A 19,317-nucleotide genomic window follows, 5' to 3' on the forward strand; every position below is an offset into this window, starting at 1 on the left:
GAAGCAGAAATTTCATTCTGAACGGATCTCCCACCTACTCTCACAGTATTTGAATTGTCCATGAAATATGGTACTTCTAAGGAATGCCTGCCTTACAAAGTAGCTCGTGTATTTATGGTTCCCGTATCCACTACTCTGGTAGGGAAAGACTGGAGAAGTTGGGTCTTATTTTCACTTGTATTTCCCTCAGTGCCTAGCATAGGGCCTTTCACTTGATTGAAATGTACAGTAAATGTTCATTAAACTACCCTTTTTCTCTTTCTGTAAGTAAAGTGATTCATCTATGCTTAAGATGAATAGCATCGTGGTTCTCGATCCAGAAGAAACAACACAGGGTAAACAGGACTGGTGGATTTTCCAAAGAGTTTAATGCTGGAATTTTTGTGGTTGGCGCCCCACTGCCCGGTCGTGGGAAACCGTTGCCTGCGACTGGTTTGGGAATGAGCACGTGACACGGACCTGCCCAATGAGCAAAGCCGTGTTAGTAAACTTTTGGAAAAGAAAGTATTTCTCCTTCCGAACAAGGAGGCACATAAAGAAGTGAGAGGATTGGGTATTTTACTACTGGATAGGATTCCTGAGAGTCCTGTCTGGTGTCCACAAACTCTTGAGCCTGTACATCAAGCACTGCAAAGAGAAACAAAGGACGTCACGGACTCACTGCATTAAATAACTGCAGATGGAACTATCGCTAGGTTTTGTTTTGTGACACAGTTTCCTAATTGTGAAGAAAAAAAAAACACCACCACCACCTTAGGAGCTCATTCTGCTTACGTCCACTTCACAGATGAGGAAAGTGACCCGGAGCTGCTTACGTAAATTTCCTAAGGCCTCGTAGTAGGTAACCGTTAGAGCAGGTTTAGTTCAGCCTGTCACACCTGGCCACTGTGGGCCCCGTAGTCATCTGCCACAAGCACAGACTCCACAGCTATCCGGACCAGACCTCAGCCCGGCCACTTCCCTCACTTTCCCCATCTGCAACATGGGGGTAACTGTCCCCTTATGGGGTTTTGCTAAGAAATGAATGCGTTGATACACAGCACGTGTTTAGAACAGTGCTCAGAAAATGTGAGGTATTATGATGCTATAGGAATAATGCACAGTGGTGGCAAGAATGTGGGGGAAACTGTTAGGAACTTATCCTAACCAACAGATTTGTTCATAAATTTCTGCGTGAGATTTATTGCAAATTTTAAAATAGCAAAAACCAACCATGTCCAACATGTGTCTAAATGTCCACCAATGGAGAACAAATGAATTAAAGCCACTCAACATGTGAAGAAGCATGTTTATTGACACAGAAAGATGAAAAAAAAAAAAAAAGCAGGTAACAAAGTTATGTGCCGTATTATACTAATTCTGTAAAATATATTTTCATGGAAAAAGTCTGACACAGTCTCAATTATCCGTGGTTATTTCTGTGTGGGAAGTTTATGGTTGAATCTTCCCTTCCTGTTTGATGTAATTTTACATAGGTATTATTTAATCATTTTAAAAATCCACTTGGGTATCATTTGCATTAACAGTGATGATAATCACCCCCATCCACCACGTCTCATTTAGTCTCCTAATGGTCTCCTTTAGTCCAGGTCGCCCTCGACAGCTTTCACTTCCCTGGAGGGCAGGCATAAGGGATCCAGTCTGGTTTTGCAGCCTGTTTCTAGCCACTTCCACAACAGCTCTTGCGGACGGCAACCAATGTTTGGCGTTTGCTGCCGTTCCCTAGGCAGGCCCTGATTCCGGCTTTGGCATGAAGAGCCATCCGGCTTGGTTAAGACCAGGAACTTCATTGCTTCGAGTACCTGTTCTACCAGTGAATAGCTGTGTGATTTGGGCAGGTTACTTAACCTCTTTCACTTGAAGGCAAATATTTGCTGAGCTCCTTCCTTCTATGTATTCGGCATTGCAGATGCAGCATGGAACAAAAGAAGCACCTGTTTGTGAAGCTCACATTCTAAGGGGGAGAGATTGATGATAAATAAATGCATGCCAGGCTGTGATAAGTGCTATGAAAAGAAGGCAGGATAAGAAGAATAGTGACAGGGCAGATGAGGTATGAGTGTGAGGACGGACACATGTGCTAGAAGATCCATCTCTAGTGAGATGGGATTGGAGGTGAGACATGAGGTGAGGCAGTCAGCCAGGAGGTTGTACGTCGGCAAAGAGACTTGCAGGAAAAGGCAGTCGTGGGCCGGCACTGGCTTCCGCTTGCTCTGATTGCACGCATCTCTGTAGCTTGAAATCAGCTTTGATGAGAGCATTTATACACAGAAGTTAGCCAATGCTTCAAGAATTTCCCCGGAGGACCATTGGGTAAATATGTGCCAGCACACCACCGGGAAGAGGAACGGTAAGTGCAAGGGCCCTGGGGCAAGAGTTTGATTCGCTTCAGGAACGAACGTCAAGGCAGCTGGGGTGACTAGACAGAACAGGAGGAAAATTCATAGGAGATGAAGTCAGAGGTGGCAAGGAGCAAGATCGATAGGACTTTGCAGGCCCCAGTGAGTTCACTGGACTTGATTCTATTCGAATCGCAAGGTTTGGGCAGAGGAGTGACAGCATCTGATTTAGACTTTGAGCAGAGGAGGCTCCTTTAGACAAGGAGGCATGAGGAAGACCAGCTGCGGGACCTGAGAAGTCACCAGCATCCGCGAAGAGGACGGCTCGGTAGCCGTGGAGCCAATAAGAAGAGAACCTCGACGGACTCATTTTTCTCAGACGTGAAGATTAAATCAGATAGCATTTACAAAGTGCTTAGCGCCGCGTGTGGCCCACGGGAGGCCCTCCATAATGACAGCTGCAGTTTCCGTGGCCGAAAGTAAAGGCCAATCCTGAGGGTGGGGAAGGGGTGCTCATACCTAGCTAGGGTGGCAGATGGTTTCAGCACCAAGGGTAAGCACTGTGTTCCTCACAAGGGAGAGCACAGCGGAGAGACCCTTAAACCGAGCTGGGGGTAGGAAGGCGCAGAGGGTGCGTGAGCAAAGTGGACTGCTTTAGCAAAGGCGTGTGGAAGAGGATTAGAAGGGCCTAGAGTGTCCACACCTCCCCACGCAGGTGACAGATCACAGCTTTATCCTTCAGTTTAGCCAAATCATGATCTGAAAGAATAGTGATAATCTTCTTAAAAAGGTTTTTTGGGGGGCGCCTGGGTGGCTCAGTCGGTTGAGCGTCCGACTTCGGCTCAGGTCATGATCTCGCAGTCTGTGACTTTGAGTCCTGCGTCAGGCTCTGTGCTGACAGCTCGGAGCCTGGAGCCTGCTTCGGATTCTGTGTCTCCCTCTCTGCCCCTCCCCCGCTCATGCTCTGTCTCTCTCTCTCTCTCTGTCAAAAATAAATCAACGTTAAAAAATTTTTTTAAGTTTTTTTTTTAAGTAATCTCTATGCCCAACATAGGGCTCGAGCTCACAAGACCCTGAGATCAAGAGCCACACCCTCTACCTACAGAGCCAGCCAGGGGTCCAGAAGAGTGATAATCTAATTATTCCCTGTGTTAATTAAATCGCCTGGTAGGCTGTGGGTCATTCTGTTCCAGTTCGAATTCACTGGAATTCCATGCAGGCTTTGATTCTGATCAGCAGTCAGATATCAAAATAAGCCGGTAGGAACTTTAGCACTCGCTGTGGCAGAAGGCTTTGTGCATCTCTCCAAGCAGGGGCTGGAGGAGATCTGCGCATCCCTTGAAGATATTTGCAGGGGTGTGCCTGGGAATTTGGGCGGTAGAAGTAGGACAGAGGGGGTCCACAGCTTTTATCAGATTCTCAAAGAGGTGTGTGGCCCAAAGAAGATTAAAAACACTGCTACTGAGATTAATAGGGAGAAACATCAGTCCAGAAGAAACAGTCCAAAAGTCCAGGATTTTGTTTGCCATTTTTTCTGTTATTAAAATATTTGATAAAGTGATATTTTAGTTCACGTGAAGTCAGTTAAAACACTGCATTTAAAGGTAGTTCCTCTGTGGGCACCTGCGTGGCTCAGCCGGTTAAGTGTCTGACTTCGGCTCAGGTCATGATCTGACAGTTCGTGGGTTTGAGTCCCACGGTGGGCTCTGGGCTGACAGCTCAGAGCCTGGAGCCTGCTTCAGATTCTGTATCTATATCTCCCTGTCTCTTTCTGCCCCTCCCCGACTCTCTCTCTCTCTCTCTAAAAATAAACCTTAAAAAAATTTTTTAAGTGGTTCCTTTCTAATAGGGTATTATGTTAAGTGAAATAAGTCAGTCAGAGAAAGACAAATATATGATTTCACTCATATGTGAAATTTAAAAAACACAACAGATGAACATAAGGGAAGGAAAAATAAGATAAAAACAGAGAGGGAGGCAAACCATGAGAGACTCTTAAATACAGAGAAGAATCTGAGGGCTCCTGGAGGGGACGTGGGTGGGGGGGGGGGCTAAATGGGTGATGGGCATTAAGGAGGGCACTTTTGGGATGAGCACTGGGTGTCATATGTAAGAGATGAATCACCGGGTTCTACTCCTGAAACCAAGACTACACTGTATGTTAACTAACTTGAATTTAAATAATACTTTTTTAAAAAGTGGTTCCTTTCTAATAAGGCTTTTGTCATTTTATTCAAACATGAGCTGTCAGTTTAGACTCAGAATATTCCTACTGATTTAGAATTTCACCTGTGCCAAGCTCTGATGGTAAATGAGCTATTGTATAATAAAACACGCTTATAGGCAAAATATGCTCTATTGATCATGGCAGGATCACTCCTGGTATTCTTCCCTTTGGATGTTTTCTGTCTTGGATTTGGTTTGTTGATTGGTTCCCTGCATTCCCTTTATGTTAAGCTGCTGACTCCAAAGTACCAAGTATTAACTAAGGGCTCCTTCGAATCCAGAGACAGGAATGTTCACTGAAATTTTATAAAAGGAGGAGTAATAGAAGTTAATTTCTCCAACCATCTTCCAGCGACACTGTGATTCAGGAACTCACCTTCCAGTCACATGTGGATGGTGATAATTTGCTTACCGAATATTTTTGTCTGACAACGGTCAATCTAGTGAGTCCTACATGGATTATAATAATTCCCATTTCTCAGGCACCGACTATGGTCCAAACACCTTGTCGGGTGCGTTCTGCATCTTATCATTCTATTGGCTCCTTCCAGCACCTAATGAGATAGAGACCTTATCCCCATTTTATAGACACCAAGGCTCTGAGATATTAGGTTACGAACTTGCCCGAGATCACACAGTCAGCGATCACACAGAAGATCCGGTAGGTAGAGAAACGGAAAACGAGATGTCCTAGGAAGAACGAATGAGCTGCAGAAAGAAAGACAGTCCTTTTCCTCGGACCATTGCCAGTTTTCATTATAGGGCGTTTTTCCGGTGCTGCTACATCAAGCACTGGGTCAGAACAGTGGCGTACAGGAATCAGTGACTCCTGAAAGGGGTGGTAGGAAAATTAATTCATCTGGTTAGTTTATCTCAATATATTTTTAAAATAGTGATGGGGGGACAAAGTTAACTTCTCTTGAGAACGATGAACAAAGCACAGTGCAAGGTACTTATATTATTGCGTGGACTCCTCAAAATAAGGCTCCTGAGGAAGGCATTACTAGCATTACTATCTATCCCCGTTTGACAGATAAGGAAACTGAGGCTCAGAGAAGTTGTGTAGGTTTCCTCAAGTCACATGGCAGGATGGTATTATATGGACCAAGATCAGCCTCCAAAGGCTACTATAGTCTATGTCATGCTGTAAAATTCACTTTTTAAAAGCTATTTATTAGAATTTAAGCTATTTGGAGCCAGAGATAATGTCATTAAATTCTGTCTACTGCTCAGAACATTACATAGTACCCCATTCCTAGAAGAACTGTTTGTGGGTTCATTACCCATCACAGTGGGTTGAAAATTAGAACATCAAAAGGCACAAAGATGTATCTTATTTCCAAATATGAAAAAAAAATTCATTTCACATTCCTTATAGGATATACTGTTCCATGAGAGCAAAATTATAGAAAACCTTTTTAACAGCCCCATAGGTATAGTTTGGAGGTTAAAATCTGCACATTATTATGCAAAGTTTCCCCCAAAATGCACCTCGTGTAGTACAACCGGCTGATACTGGCTTTTTTCAAGATGAACAACGGCTAGATTAGTTGGGGAGAAAAAGCAGCTTGGCGGTCTATAAATACATGTGAGATACAACATAGTCAAAACCCAACAACTGCAAATCATTTGAAAGTATAAAAGGTGCAGTAGAAAACACTCAGGCACGGGTGTAAATGCTTAGACGTGTGGTCTGACCCCCTTGGTGGTCCACGCGTGGGTTTTCAACTCGCGGCTCCTCCTCCAGCACATCCAGGCTCCTCAAGTGTGTCGAGAGAGTTGAGGAGTGAGGCTGTCTGCAGGGGGTTCCCGACGACAGCTCTCTCTAGTATTCCAGCGTCACAGTCTTGGTTTTGAGGTATTCGTTTAGAGCTTCCTCACCTAGGGAAGAGACAAGCAGTTCCTGGAGCATTGTTCGTAAGTGGATGTGATGTCATCAGAATTTTGGACACAGGTGTAAGTGTATATCGATCACCGAGCAGCTAGAATGTGGCCGAAGCCAGGTCTTATCAAACTGTAAAGTGCATGTGAGTCACCTGGAGACCTTGTGAAACGGCAGTGCAAGCCCTGAGATTATGCATTCCTAACCATCACCTGATGGTGCAGATGCTCGTGTCCACGGACCACACCTTGAGGAGTAGGGGCTTAGCCCACCTATCAGGTCTACTGAGGAACAGTGTTGGCTTGGTCGGTCTCCACCACAGACCTTTCTCCCTTATTTCCCTGCCTGATGACAAACTCTTCATCTCCATCCTTTGCCCATTTAGGCTGAGCAGAAGCGGCCAACATACGTCCTTCGGATTATATTAAACGAAGCAGAACTGAGTGGAAGAAAGGAAGTTTGAGACCCTTTGGTGTAATCTTATTTTAAAGATAAGGATGATACAGTTTTCCTGGTTTACATTGTACAGAGAAGAGCATATCCAGGCAAAAAAACAAACAAACAAATAAGTTTGCTTTCTGTTTCTATCCCATTTTGAGCTAGTACAGTTGTCGATTTCTATGGCAGTGAAAGGGCATGAATACCGCAGTGCAACTAATGAGTATATGATCCTGGAAGCTGAGCTAAAACAAGGTTTCTTAACCTTACTGTAGAATTACCTTGGCGAGGTTTTAAAACTCCTGATCACAGGTCCCACCCCAGACCAATTAAATCAGCATCTTTGTATTTTTTAAAGCTCCCAGGTGACTCTAATCCAATGTACAGCTAGGGCTGGGAACCCCTGAGCTTAGCGAGTTTAAAACTGGGAGAGAAAGAAACTATTTAGGCAAATTCTATTGTTTTATAATAAACACTCTTTATCTTCAATTCAATGGGATTTAGAAGGAGAGACCCCTTTTCTGCTGCAAATACATTATCAAAAGTCGCCAGGAAAGAGAAGATGTAAAAATACCCCTCAAATTAACCAAATTTATGTTAGGGGACTATAATTTCAGTAAGCCATGAACATTTCAGTTTTTGAAACAACATGCCAGACTGGCTGTGGGGAGTAAGAACATGGGCTCCGCAGCCAGACTGCCTGGCTTGGAATTCTCTTTCCAGCAGTGGCTGGCCACATAACTCTGGGCAAGTTCCCCAACCTCTCTGAGCCCCAGTTTCTCCATTTATAGAATAAAGATAATAATAGCACTTACCTCCCAGGGCTATTGTGAGGCTCGCTTGTGCTACTACAGGCAAAGTAGTTAGCACGAGATGGTCCATACGTAGGTAGTGTTCAAAGTAAGCTATTACTTGAAATGTGATAGTGTCATTGCCCACAAAAAATGATCTTTCGGACTTTTTGCAACTCTAAACATAACTTCCCAGACTCCCAGAAAACCCTGCCAATTGCAGTATTGATTCTGAAAGACCGCCAAGCAGCTTACAGACAAGATTTATTCTTGGAGCTAGCTGATTACTGCCCTCCACTCATTTTTCTGTCTTGATTCCACTTCGTCCCACAAAAGCTAGACCAAGTTCATGATGAATGTCAGGTCAAAAGCCAAACATATTTTAGCTAAAAGATAGTTTCTTTTCAACATTAATCTTCTTTTAAAAACACCTTTCCACACATGCGGTTTGTGTGCTTTTGTGTAGGTATGTTAAATAAAAACGTTTCGCATTAAAAAACAAATAGTGCCCATAAAAACCCAGGGACAGCTGCCATATAGGAAATGTCCTTCAAAGCAATACACAAGGGTTGCACGAAACATAAAGCAGACTTCTCTGCGACAGTAGAACATGCAGTAAAAAAGCAGAGCATACCTAAGTCTTTCCCAAAGCCAGATTGTTTAACCCCACCGAAAGGGGCGGCCACGTCCGTCTTGTTGTAGGTGTTAACAAAAACAGTTCCCGCTTCTAGTTTCTCGCTCACGTACATGGCTTTATTTATGTCTCTTGTAAAAACCCCTGAGGCCAAACCGTACTCTGTGTTATTTGCTCGCTGCAACACTCCATCGATGTCCCTGCAAGATGTTTTCAGGAAGACAACATATCACTGAATGCAAAGCAAAACACTCTCATGTCATGTTCTACTCCTCCCCCCTGCCATGCTAGAAACGGAAAAACGTTACTGCCAACTTGCTTGAATTTTTATAAATGAAATAGTTCAGGCTTACACCAAAAGAAACTCCCAACAAGATATTAGAACTCTAGCATTATATATTTCATGTATATATCATGCAACACCTTTTAAAATCTAATCTGGTCATCTTTTCCATTTTCTTCTTGGTTCTCCTTCATGACCTCTCACTTCCTCCCCTGTCCCTGGAGTCCTACTTCTGGATATATTCTCAGAGCACCCCCGCTGTTTCCCTCCATCTCTCCAGATTTTGCATACAGCTCAAGGCTCATTCTGTGCCTCGCCCTGAAGCCTTCCCGGCTCCCACCAGTGCCACTGTGGAGGCAGTAGGGTGTAGTGGCTCAGCGAGTGGCCTCTTGACCTTGGGCAAATGACTTCATCTCTGCATGCCTTTGTTAATTGCAAAACACTGCAAGAATAATAAAAGGACATTTCTTGTTGTCTCAAGGATTAAATGAGCTAATAGTGCCTGGAACACAGTACATGCTCAATAAAAGCCAGCCATACTCAGGGAACATGTATTCCTCCAAACTCAATATTTTGATTTAACTCTTTCTGTATCTCTGGTTCACCTCCCGGCTACACTTGGTGGCTCCCTGAGGGCAGGAATGACATTTTATTCTTCTTTATGCCATGGTGTTAGATCATCAAATGAGAGTGAATTCAATTAATAAAATTCCATTAAAGGAGAGCAAAATTACTCCTTAAATCATGATTCCCCTGCCTTTGGACTCAGTGTGTGTGCACTCCCAAGAGAGTGGAGCCTGACCCTGCTCATCTCTCAGTTGGGTCCAGTTCCAACGTGTCTGTCACAGTATGAGTGTCCCATCCTAATGTTTAAAACTGCATGATTTTCTTTTTTTTTTTTAATTTTTTTTTTTCAACATTTTTTTTTTTTTTTTTTTGGGGGGACAGAGAGAGACAGAGCATGAACGGGGGAGGGGCAGAGAGAGAGGGAGACACAGAATCGGAAACAGGCTCCAGGCTCCGAGCCATCAGCCCAGAGCCTGACGCGGGGCTCGAACTCACGGACCGCGAGATCGTGACCTGGCTGAAGTCGGACGCTTAACCGACTGCGCCACCCAGGCGCCCCTAAAACTGCATGATTTTCTACAGCACAGCCAGTAAGTGCAACCCAAGGATTTCATCTGGCGCTCTGGCAAAGAAAGAGGATCTGTCCCCAGACTGGAGGAAAAATTAATCGTGCTCAAGATTAAGAGACAGCACGTGCTTCAGTGTGGTGGCTTCTGAAGAGATTTTCAAAGGTAATCTCGGCTACATACAATTTTAAACTCGCACAAGAAATTTGGAGCTGAACTTAGAGTGAACTGAGGCTCTGCTAAAACTCTCAGACTTCTTGATGCATTGCACATGGTAGGGACCCAAATATTTATTGACCAGCCTAAGGCAGAAAGATGGCTTTATGCCATTATTTGTTGAGGACTATCGAGATGACACAGCTTCATAAGACACCTTGGCCTATTTCTAGGATAATAACAAGCATACCAGTGGCAACAGCACAATAACAAACATATCTTATTTAATTTTTAGAATGACACAAAAGGATAGATGCTATTAATAACATCACAAAGAAACCAAGGCTCAGAGTAAGTAACTGGCCCAAGCCCATAGACGAGGTCAGGTGCAGAGGCAGGCTGCAGACTCCACCCACTGTGGCTGCCTTTGGCCCTCTGTGGTTGATTGCCCACGTCCTTGTCTGTCTCCCTCATCAGCTGGTAAGCATCTCAAGGAACTGTAACCTATCCGGTTTATATCCTGCAAATCTGGCTTCTAAAATCTGCATGTTTAACACAAAGACTATCCTATGGGAGGAACTTATGAGGAAAAGAAGGTTAATAGGGCATTCTTGGCTCCCTGTGTCAAAAGGTTGCTCACTATAGCTTAGCGTCCCCAACTATGTCTTATAATATGAATATCGAAGATCAAGAGCGGCGGCTGGGTGGCTCCGTCAGTTAAGAGCCTGGCTCTTGATTTTGGCTCAGGTCATGATCTCAGGGAGGTGGGGCTGAGCCCTGCAATCGGGCTCTGCCCTGAGTGAAGAGCCTACTTAAGTTTCTCTCTCTTTCCTCCTCTCTCTGCCCCTCCCCCGATTGCTCTCTCTAATAATAATAATAAATAAAATAAATAAAAGAGCAAAGAATCCTTTGAACTTGGTGTTCTGGGTTTTTTTTTTTTCCTACTTTCTCATTGGTTGAAGGAAAATTCAAGCCAGAATTCTGAAGAATTTTGCACAGCATACCATGAGAACCTACTGTATTAAATATTCTTGTATGCACTCAGTTACCATAGGACCCTCTTTGATATGCTAAACACTTTGGAAAGCTTCCTGTACTGTAACAAACCAGGATATCATTTATAGTTGATTACATAGGGATTGTGGACATTGCTATAAAAAGTTGAGTGTCTGCTTTCAGGTGCATCACCCTTATGAAGGCAGCGCTCTTTCCTTGGGAAAATCACAGGCTGCCTTCCCTAGGAATGTGAATGTGAAAACTAGTTTTGTTATTCTCAGTTATTCCTCTTGTTCCAGAGACGTTGTGAATATTGGTTGAACACAAACTAAGATTTAGTCAGCTAAAGTTCCATACCGTCAGCCATTAATTTAAGCTAGGAAGCAAAAATATATAACGACCTACATCGGTTACCCTTCTCTTCTAATTAGTTAAGTCAGTTATTGCCATATAATTGAGAATTACATGTTCACTGACTTTATGGCCTGTATACAGCACAATGGTGGATTAAAAAACACTTATCTACTCAAAACCTGTTAGATCGTGCCTGAAAAACATACCCATTTTGGAACTTAGAAATGACCATTATGGGCCCAAATGATTCCTCTTTGGCAAGATACATGTGGTCTTCCACATCTGTGAACACAGTTGGTTCCATAAAAAAGCCTATTTGAAAAATAGAAAAGATCATCAATTATACGGTAATTAATTTTTAATTAACAGTTTGCCCATTTAATTACATTATAATTTTTTTCTTCCCTTCGGGGTCAATAAAACCAAGACAACTTTCATTTTCCTACTTGGCATTAGCATTCCTAGATTCTTATTTTTTAATCTGTTTCTTAGCAAAAATTTCAAACATATGTCAAAGTAGAGAAAGTAGTATAGTGAATTGTAAAATAAATATTTTCTCCTATTTTGTTATCTTTGATTCATTTCATTTCCTTGCTGGAATAATTGAAAGCAAATTCCAGAGATCACAACTTTCACCTCCAAGAATTTCAGTACAAATCTGTAAAAAAATAAGGATTAAAAAAAATTTTTTTTTAATGTTTTATTTATTTTTGAGAGAGAGAGAGAGAGAGAGAGAGAGTGCGAGCAGGGGAAGGGCAGAGAGAGAGACAGAATCTGAAGCAGGCTCCAGGTTCCGAGCTGACAGCACAGAGCCCAACGCGGGGCTCTAACTCACAAACCGTGAGATCATGACCTGAGTCAAAGTCAATGCTTAACCAACTGAGCCACCCAGATGCCCCGAAAAAATTAAGTATTTTTTTTAACTTCCCACAATACATTATCACATCTAACAAAATTAGTGCTAATTCCTTCTTCATGATTTCTATTTCAAATGTTTTTTTCTCAAAAGTATCTTTCTTACAGTTGATTTGTTTGATTCAGGCTTCAAATAAGTTCTACACATTGCATTCACTTGTTAGATCTCTTAAGTGTCCTTTCATCTAGAACCTTTCACCCCTTATTTTTCATGCCATTGACTTGTTAAACAGATGGAGTCAGTTGTCCTGCAGGATATGTTGCATTTAGATTTGCCTTTGTTTCCTTGGGATGATATTTAATTTGTTCCTTGATCCAGGCGCTTGGGTGGCTCAGTCAGTTAAGTGGCCGACTTTGGCTCAGGTCATGATCTCATGGTGTGTAGGTTGGAGCCCTGTGTTGGGCTCTGTGCTGACAGCTCAGAGCCTGGAGCCTGCTTCAGATTCTATCTCTCTCTCTGCCCCTCCCCTACACATGCTCTGTCTCTGTCTCTCAAAAATAAATAGATGCTAAAAAAAAATTTAAAAGCAATTAATTGTTCCTCGATCCCCTTTATTTCTCGTAAATGGAAAGTGTGACCTAAATTCACAATTAGATTCAGGTTAAACATTTTCGGCAAGAACACTGCAGAGGTGATGCTGTGTGGTACCTGTTGTATCCCATAGGAGACACATCAGACCTGGATGTTCTGCTTTCACTGTTGCTAAGAATGACCAGGGGCTCCCAGCTGGTGACAGCTTGACCTCTCCATCATAAAATTGTATTTTTCTCCTTGAGACTGGCAAGCCATCCTGGGTGAGAAACTGAGACCTTGTATGTACTCAGCTCCCCCCATCAACCTCTCTCCTGATAACTTTAGCCTCCCTTGATGATAACTGCCTCATCAACCATTTCACTCAATTAGGGGTACAAAGTGGTGATTTTTCTATCATTTTTTTTCTATGTTAATTAGCAGGCACTCTTCTGTTAAAAAAAAAAAAAAAGTCTCCCTTATCAGCTACTCAGTGTACCAAGACCTTTGGTTCATACAGGAAACATAGACAAATGTTACCTTTTCCCCTGCTAATGATCAATTTGCAGAGTAAGGTGTTGGAGCACAATCCCAGTATGCCTCCTGCGGAGGTGGTCTTACCTGGCCTTTGAACTTGTCTTCCCCCGTACACCAAGGTGGCCCCCTCTTTCACTCCAGCTTCACAGTATTGCAGAAGCTTTTCCAGATGGGCCTTATGATTTTGGGGCCCGTGATCGGTAGATCTGTCAAGTGGATCACCAATTTTCATCTTTTTAATTTCTTCCACCTGTTTGTCACCCAGTTCACAAAACACAATTGACTGTTAATAATAATAATGGATACCCTCAGCTCAGCTTCTACCGTGCGGTGGCTGTTGTACTAAGCTGTCAAAAGATGTGTTGTCTTTTAGTCTTCACGGAAGCACTGGAGGTGGGTATTCATTATTTCCATCTTACAGATGAAGAAACTGAGGCTTAGACAGGGTAAGTGATTTAAGACACACAACCACTAAATATAGTAGAGTTTTCCTGACTTGAAAGCCCAAGCTGTTAACCACTAAGTTCTAACAGACTATAAGCTATGTATGTATGTTATATTCAAATTATCCTGAGTGTTAATCCATTAGAATAGCAGACCTGATGTTCTGGAATTTTTGTTAACACAGCACACTTTTACTCTTCAGGACAGAAGAATTTCTGGCCATAGCAATGGCCACGTTGCTATCTTTTTTTCTCCCCACCAAATGTGGCAGACTGCCCTTGAGACATTTTCATGGTATAGCCATGGCAGAGGAATTGCTAGAATGTTCTGATAAAAAGCTATCTTTGTTGTGCAATGTTCATCAGAGGCATGTCTTTGTAATCGTTTCCCATGCACCTCACTTACCTTAACCTACTTTTGCATTTTCTTATTTATTTATTTATTTTTAATGTTTATTTATTTTTAAGAGAGAGAGAGTGGGGGAGGGGCAGAGAGAGAAGGGGGCAGAGGATACAAAGCAGGCTCCATGCTGACATCAGAGAGCCCCATGTGGGGCTCGTACTCATGAACTGTGAGATCATAACCTGAGCCAAAGTCAGATGCTTTACCAACTGAGCCACCCAGGGGCCCCTGCATTTTCTAATGTTAAGTCCATTTCCAGTAAGAAGAAAGAATGAGAGTTACCATGACCCAATAGGGCCCTGAATTTGAATTTAGGCCTGGCAAGAATCTCTCAGTAAGTGCTCAAGAAATAGTTGCTGAATGAGTGAATGAATACAGATTCATGTGTACAAAACATGTTTATTGATGGGCTGATAAGGTAGACTCTTGACATTTCTGGTCTCAGCATTTGAAATGTCAACTAATTGCCAAAGTTCTGTAACTTTTATTTTACCGTGGCGCAAAACTGAATTACAGGGGTGCTCAGGAGGGTAGCCACTGCCCTCCATAGGTCTTCTTATTTTCTTTTCTTTTTTTTTTTTTTTTTAACTATTTTTATGTTTATTTATTTATTTTGTGAGTGAGAGAAACAGAGAGCACAAGCAGGGGAGGGACAGAGAGAGGGAGAGAGTGAGAGAGAACCCCAAGCAGGCACAATGATGTCAGCGCAGAGCCTGACATGGGGCTCGATTCCATGACCCTCGGGTCATGACCTGAGCCGAAATCAAGAGTCAGATGCTTGACTGGCTGAACCACTCATGCACTCCTGGTCTTCTTGTTTTCTATTCTCATGAAGAAAGAATGTCTTTTCTTCTTGGGAATGGGGAGAGGGAATTGACCCTACAAAAAAAGAAGCTGGGTGCTGGTTTTTCAAATACAAACAAATTCATGATTACTGTTACCATAATAATGGCATACTGTATTATAGTTTAGTTTATTTTAGCCACACAATTCGTGTTAATAGTTCTACAAATGGCTTCTTTTGGTCTTATGTTTATAAAATCATGACCAATCTATAAGAGGTGTGTATGTATATATGTATGTATGCATGTATGTATTTATCTATACATTTTAGTGGAGGAAATGATTGGCTGTCTGATTAACAGTGCACTGACGATTTGCAAGGATCCAGTAGTATATCTCTTTAGTCAACTTAGGAATTTACAAAAATCTAGGAGTATATTTCCCATTAGTCTCAAGGATATAATTTACTATAAATGTAGAGCAAGGTATAGATAATAAAAACTTTTAAGGTTTTTTTTTTTTTTTATAGAGACCTATACCTTTTTACTATGAGAAACTGCAAATATATAAAAAAGTAGACAATAACATGACACCCCATTTACCCATCATCCAGCTTCAACAATTACCAACTCTTGGCCAATTTGTTCCCTTACTCACCTCTTCCCCTCCTGGGTTTTTTTTTTTTTAATTCTTTTTTAATGTTTATTTCTTTTTGAGAGAGAGAGTGGGAGTGGGAGAGGGGCAGAGAGAGAGGGAGACACAGAATCCAAAGCAGGCTTCAGCCTCCAGCTGTCAGCACAGAGCCCGACGTGGGGCTCAAACCCATGAACCACAAGATCATGACCCGAGCCAAAGTCAGACGCTTAACAGACTGAGCCAGCCAGGTACCCCTATCCTCCTGGGTTACTTTGAAGCAAAGTCTACACATCATGCAATTTCCTCTGTAAATACGTCAGAAAGTAGCTCTAAAAGGTAAGGACTCTGTCATTTAAAATATGGCACAGTACCAGTATCCCACCTAAAAATTCATCAATATCGCCAGAAGTACTTTTCAGGTAAAAAGCAGTTTCTATAAAGCAAATTGGAAGATGTCTTACCACTCTTGTCACAAATTCATCGTGGATGGCTTCTTCCACAAACAAGCGCCCGGCTGCAATACAGTTCTCTCCTTTGTTGAAAAATACTGCTCCCATGCCCTTCAGCAACAGAAGAGAAAATATTAACAGTACTTCAGATTGTCATAAGATCACACACATTGAGAATTCGATGTTGTTGGAAGACAGCAAAAAAACAAAAGTCAGAGCCAATGCCTTGGCCTAGCTAATGATGGGAATTGTCTAGAGATACTCAGTTTTGATCTAGCACGATTTTAGGGATTTTGTTTCTCCTTTCCCCCTTTTGGTCCAGGAGCGCTTAAAAAAAAAAGTGTGTGTAACAGTAAGGATACACCACTAAGAACAAATTTTGTGTTGTAAGAAAATCTATATTATTTGATACATTTAAATGTACTACTGGTATACCAGAGTTTGCTTTTAAAATCTTGACATCAGTTTGTATAAATCATGAATGCTTAGAAAAGACTCTCTTATCCCCCAAGTTTTAAATACAGCTTAATGATACAAGTGTAAAGGTACTATTTTTTTTAATTAAGTGATTTAAATAGTCCTAAATCTAAGCATTAAGAGAGTGGCCTCTACTGATGACCAGACAAAACCCAATCTCATTTTGAGATTTCTGATAAAAAAGGATATGAGACATGTTTTAGAAGTAGGCACCTATTTAGGGAGATTTGTCCCCCTCTTACCATTCTCACGGCCTTGTCAAGTTCACAGTCATTGAATATTATAAGTGGGGATTTGCCACCAAGTTCAAGGGAAACTTTCTTCAGGTTGCTCACAGCACAGCTAGAGGAAAATAAATGGGAAATGAGCATTCTCTCGCATGGGCCTTTTTAACTCTTTTTTTTTTTTTTAATTTTTTTTTTTTCAACGTTTATTTATTTTTGGGACAGAGAGAGACAGAGCATGAACGGGGGAGGGACAGAGAGAGAGGGAGACACAGAATCGGAAACAGGCTCCAGGCTCCGAGCCATCAGCCCAGAGCCTGACGCGGGGCTCGAACTCACGGACCGCGAGATCGTGACCTGGCTGAAGTCGGACGCTTAACCGACTGTGCCACCCAGGCGCCCCCTAACTCTAAGTTACCACTTAGCATGGAAAATATAATTGAGCCTCAGAAATATTAAGAAACTTATTCAAAGACAAAACACAAATGGTTGAAGGGTGGTAGCCGTTGAAGCCCAGTGATGAGCACATGGGAGTTCATTCCATGATTCTGTGTGCTTTGTAAATATTAGAAAGTTTCCATAATAAAAAGCTTTTATAATTCTGTGATTCAATAACTACAGATCCTCATGGATAAATTTAGATTCTTAAGAAATTTGGTTACATAAAGCCCTGGCAAGGAATTTAACCTCTAGCCAGATTCCTGAAGCATTACAGAAACAAAATATCAATTTTTAGAAGTACATTATTTATTTCCCCCATTTGCAAAAATATTGTTATTTAAAACATTTAAAAATACCCCAAAAACTCAGAAAGAAGAAAAAAAAATCACAAAATTCCATTCCATGGCTTCATATCCATGTTTTCACCATTTTGACATACTTATTTTTGGTCTGTGTCCAACCACAGCCTTTGCCTTATTTAAAATGGTTGTGATCACCCCATATGTACAATTTTATGCCTTAGTTTCCCTTTTTTCTTTCTACTTACCTTTTAACAATATTTTTCAATATTATTAAAAATTCTCCATGAACATGATTGTGCGGACCTCCATTACACTGACATCCTTTTTTTTTTTTTTGAGAGAGAGAGAGAGAGAGAGAGTGTGTGCAAGTGGAGGAGAGGGGGGCAGAGGGGGAGAGAAAGAATCCCAAGCAGGCTCCACCTTCAGCTTAGAGCCCAACACGGAGCTTGATAACACAACTCAGGGATCATGACCTGAGCTGAAACCAAGAGTCCATGCTTAACCGACTGAACCACCCAGGCATCCCTACGCTGACATACCTTAACCATGCCTTATTTTGGACATTTAGATTGCCTGCAATTTTTTTAAAAAACAAACGTTACTGCATTTTAGGAATTCATTTTATAAATAATCCATATTTGCCATTTATATGTCTCTTCAGTTTCTTACTTATGCTCTAAGACCAATTTGGGCCACAGCTTTAGTATGCAAAAATTTTTTGTTCTGGATTGTCATAGCTACCAGTAGGGTGTAGAATTCCAATATGGCTCTAGTTTTATGGACTATGGGCTTTATGCTTTGGAGAGTATTTTATTATATGAAAATATCTCAATACCCTGCAGTGATAAGTAGATTTCTCTTCTAAATCTGATGTGGATTTTCTCCTTGCAAACACATTCTTTTTTTTTTTTTTTAAGCTTATTTATTTACTTTTGAGAGAAAAAGAGAGAGAGAGAGAGCACACAAGTGGGAGGGGGGCAGAGAAGGAGAAACGGAGTCCCAAGCAGGCTCTGCACCATCAGCGCAGAGCCCTATGTGGGGCTTGAACGCACAAACCGTGAGATCATGACCTGAGCTGAGATCGAGTCAGATGCTTAACCAACTGTGCCACCCAGGTTACCCCCTCCAAACACATTCTATATAAAAAAAGCAAAAAAAGCAAAAACAAAAACCTGGTTTACTAGGATCTGCAGTAAATCAACACGCTAAAACCAATACCTCTTCATGATCTGTTTGCCAATAGCAGTGGACCCAGTGAAACCAAGTTTACGGATATCAGGATGTTCAGAAAGGCGTTGCCCAGCTATGCCACCTGTAGAATCAGGGAGGAAAACATGAATTAAAACATTATTCAAGTTCTTACGGTGAGAGTGACTTTGAATTCATTGAAGTAGATTTCTAAGCTTTCTTAGTTTCACATTTTCTATATTAATTACAAATTGAAAAAGTCTAAATAATGTCCTCCATGCAATTATCAGCCCCCCAGAAGACGGGTAAGCCTTGGTTTTTCATCTTCCAAGGTAATTTTTAAAAATTGAAACAGGCCACCTTATGGTAGTTTTACAACGTTGTTCAATTTCTGCTCCTCCCACCCTACTCACCCACCATTATATTTCTACTCTAAGATTTTTAGCACATGGTAAATATATTTATCCTTAAGTTAATTATTTGGTAAATTGTATTTAGCTTTAATATATGGTAGTTACAAGACAAGACTCTAGAGGGAAAATAGTCACTCAGCTACTCCTGTACCGTTCATTACTTACAGCCAAGTGAGTCCTTTGATGGTTTACCTGAGCCTGGGATGATGTTGATTACCCCCTTGGGAAAGCCTGCTTTCACGGAGAGCTCAGCAAACTTCAAAGCAGTCAAGGGCGTGACCTGAGCAGAAGCAGACCACAATTACCTTCTTCAGACCCTGTCTTGTCCTTTAGACTACTATCCTGCTTTTCCTTTCTGGTCGT

General features: G+C 41.8%; 1 protein-coding gene across 1 annotated transcript in view; it reads right to left on the reverse strand.

The window, feature by feature from the left end:
* Positions 1-1,274: 1,274 nt before the first annotated feature.
* The window catches only part of ALDH1L2 (aldehyde dehydrogenase 1 family member L2), a 71,807-nt gene continuing 53,764 nt past the window's right edge, over positions 1,275-19,317 (reverse strand). Inside the window, exons 16-23 of the mRNA XM_045466164.1 lie at positions 19,147-19,234; positions 18,572-18,665; positions 16,629-16,728; positions 15,922-16,020; positions 13,280-13,445; positions 11,439-11,544; positions 8,311-8,510; positions 1,275-6,446 (exon numbers count right to left, since the gene is read on the reverse strand). Coding sequence (XP_045322120.1) covers positions 6,391-6,446; positions 8,311-8,510; positions 11,439-11,544; positions 13,280-13,445; positions 15,922-16,020; positions 16,629-16,728; positions 18,572-18,665; positions 19,147-19,234 — 909 coding nt within the window. The 3' untranslated portion in view covers positions 1,275-6,390. The remainder of the gene's footprint in view (positions 6,447-8,310; positions 8,511-11,438; positions 11,545-13,279; positions 13,446-15,921; positions 16,021-16,628; positions 16,729-18,571; positions 18,666-19,146; positions 19,235-19,317) is intronic.

The sequence above is a fragment of the Leopardus geoffroyi genome, chromosome B4 (assembly GCF_018350155.1).
Source record: "Leopardus geoffroyi isolate Oge1 chromosome B4, O.geoffroyi_Oge1_pat1.0, whole genome shotgun sequence".
Classification (NCBI taxonomy): Eukaryota; Metazoa; Chordata; class Mammalia; order Carnivora; family Felidae; genus Leopardus; species Leopardus geoffroyi.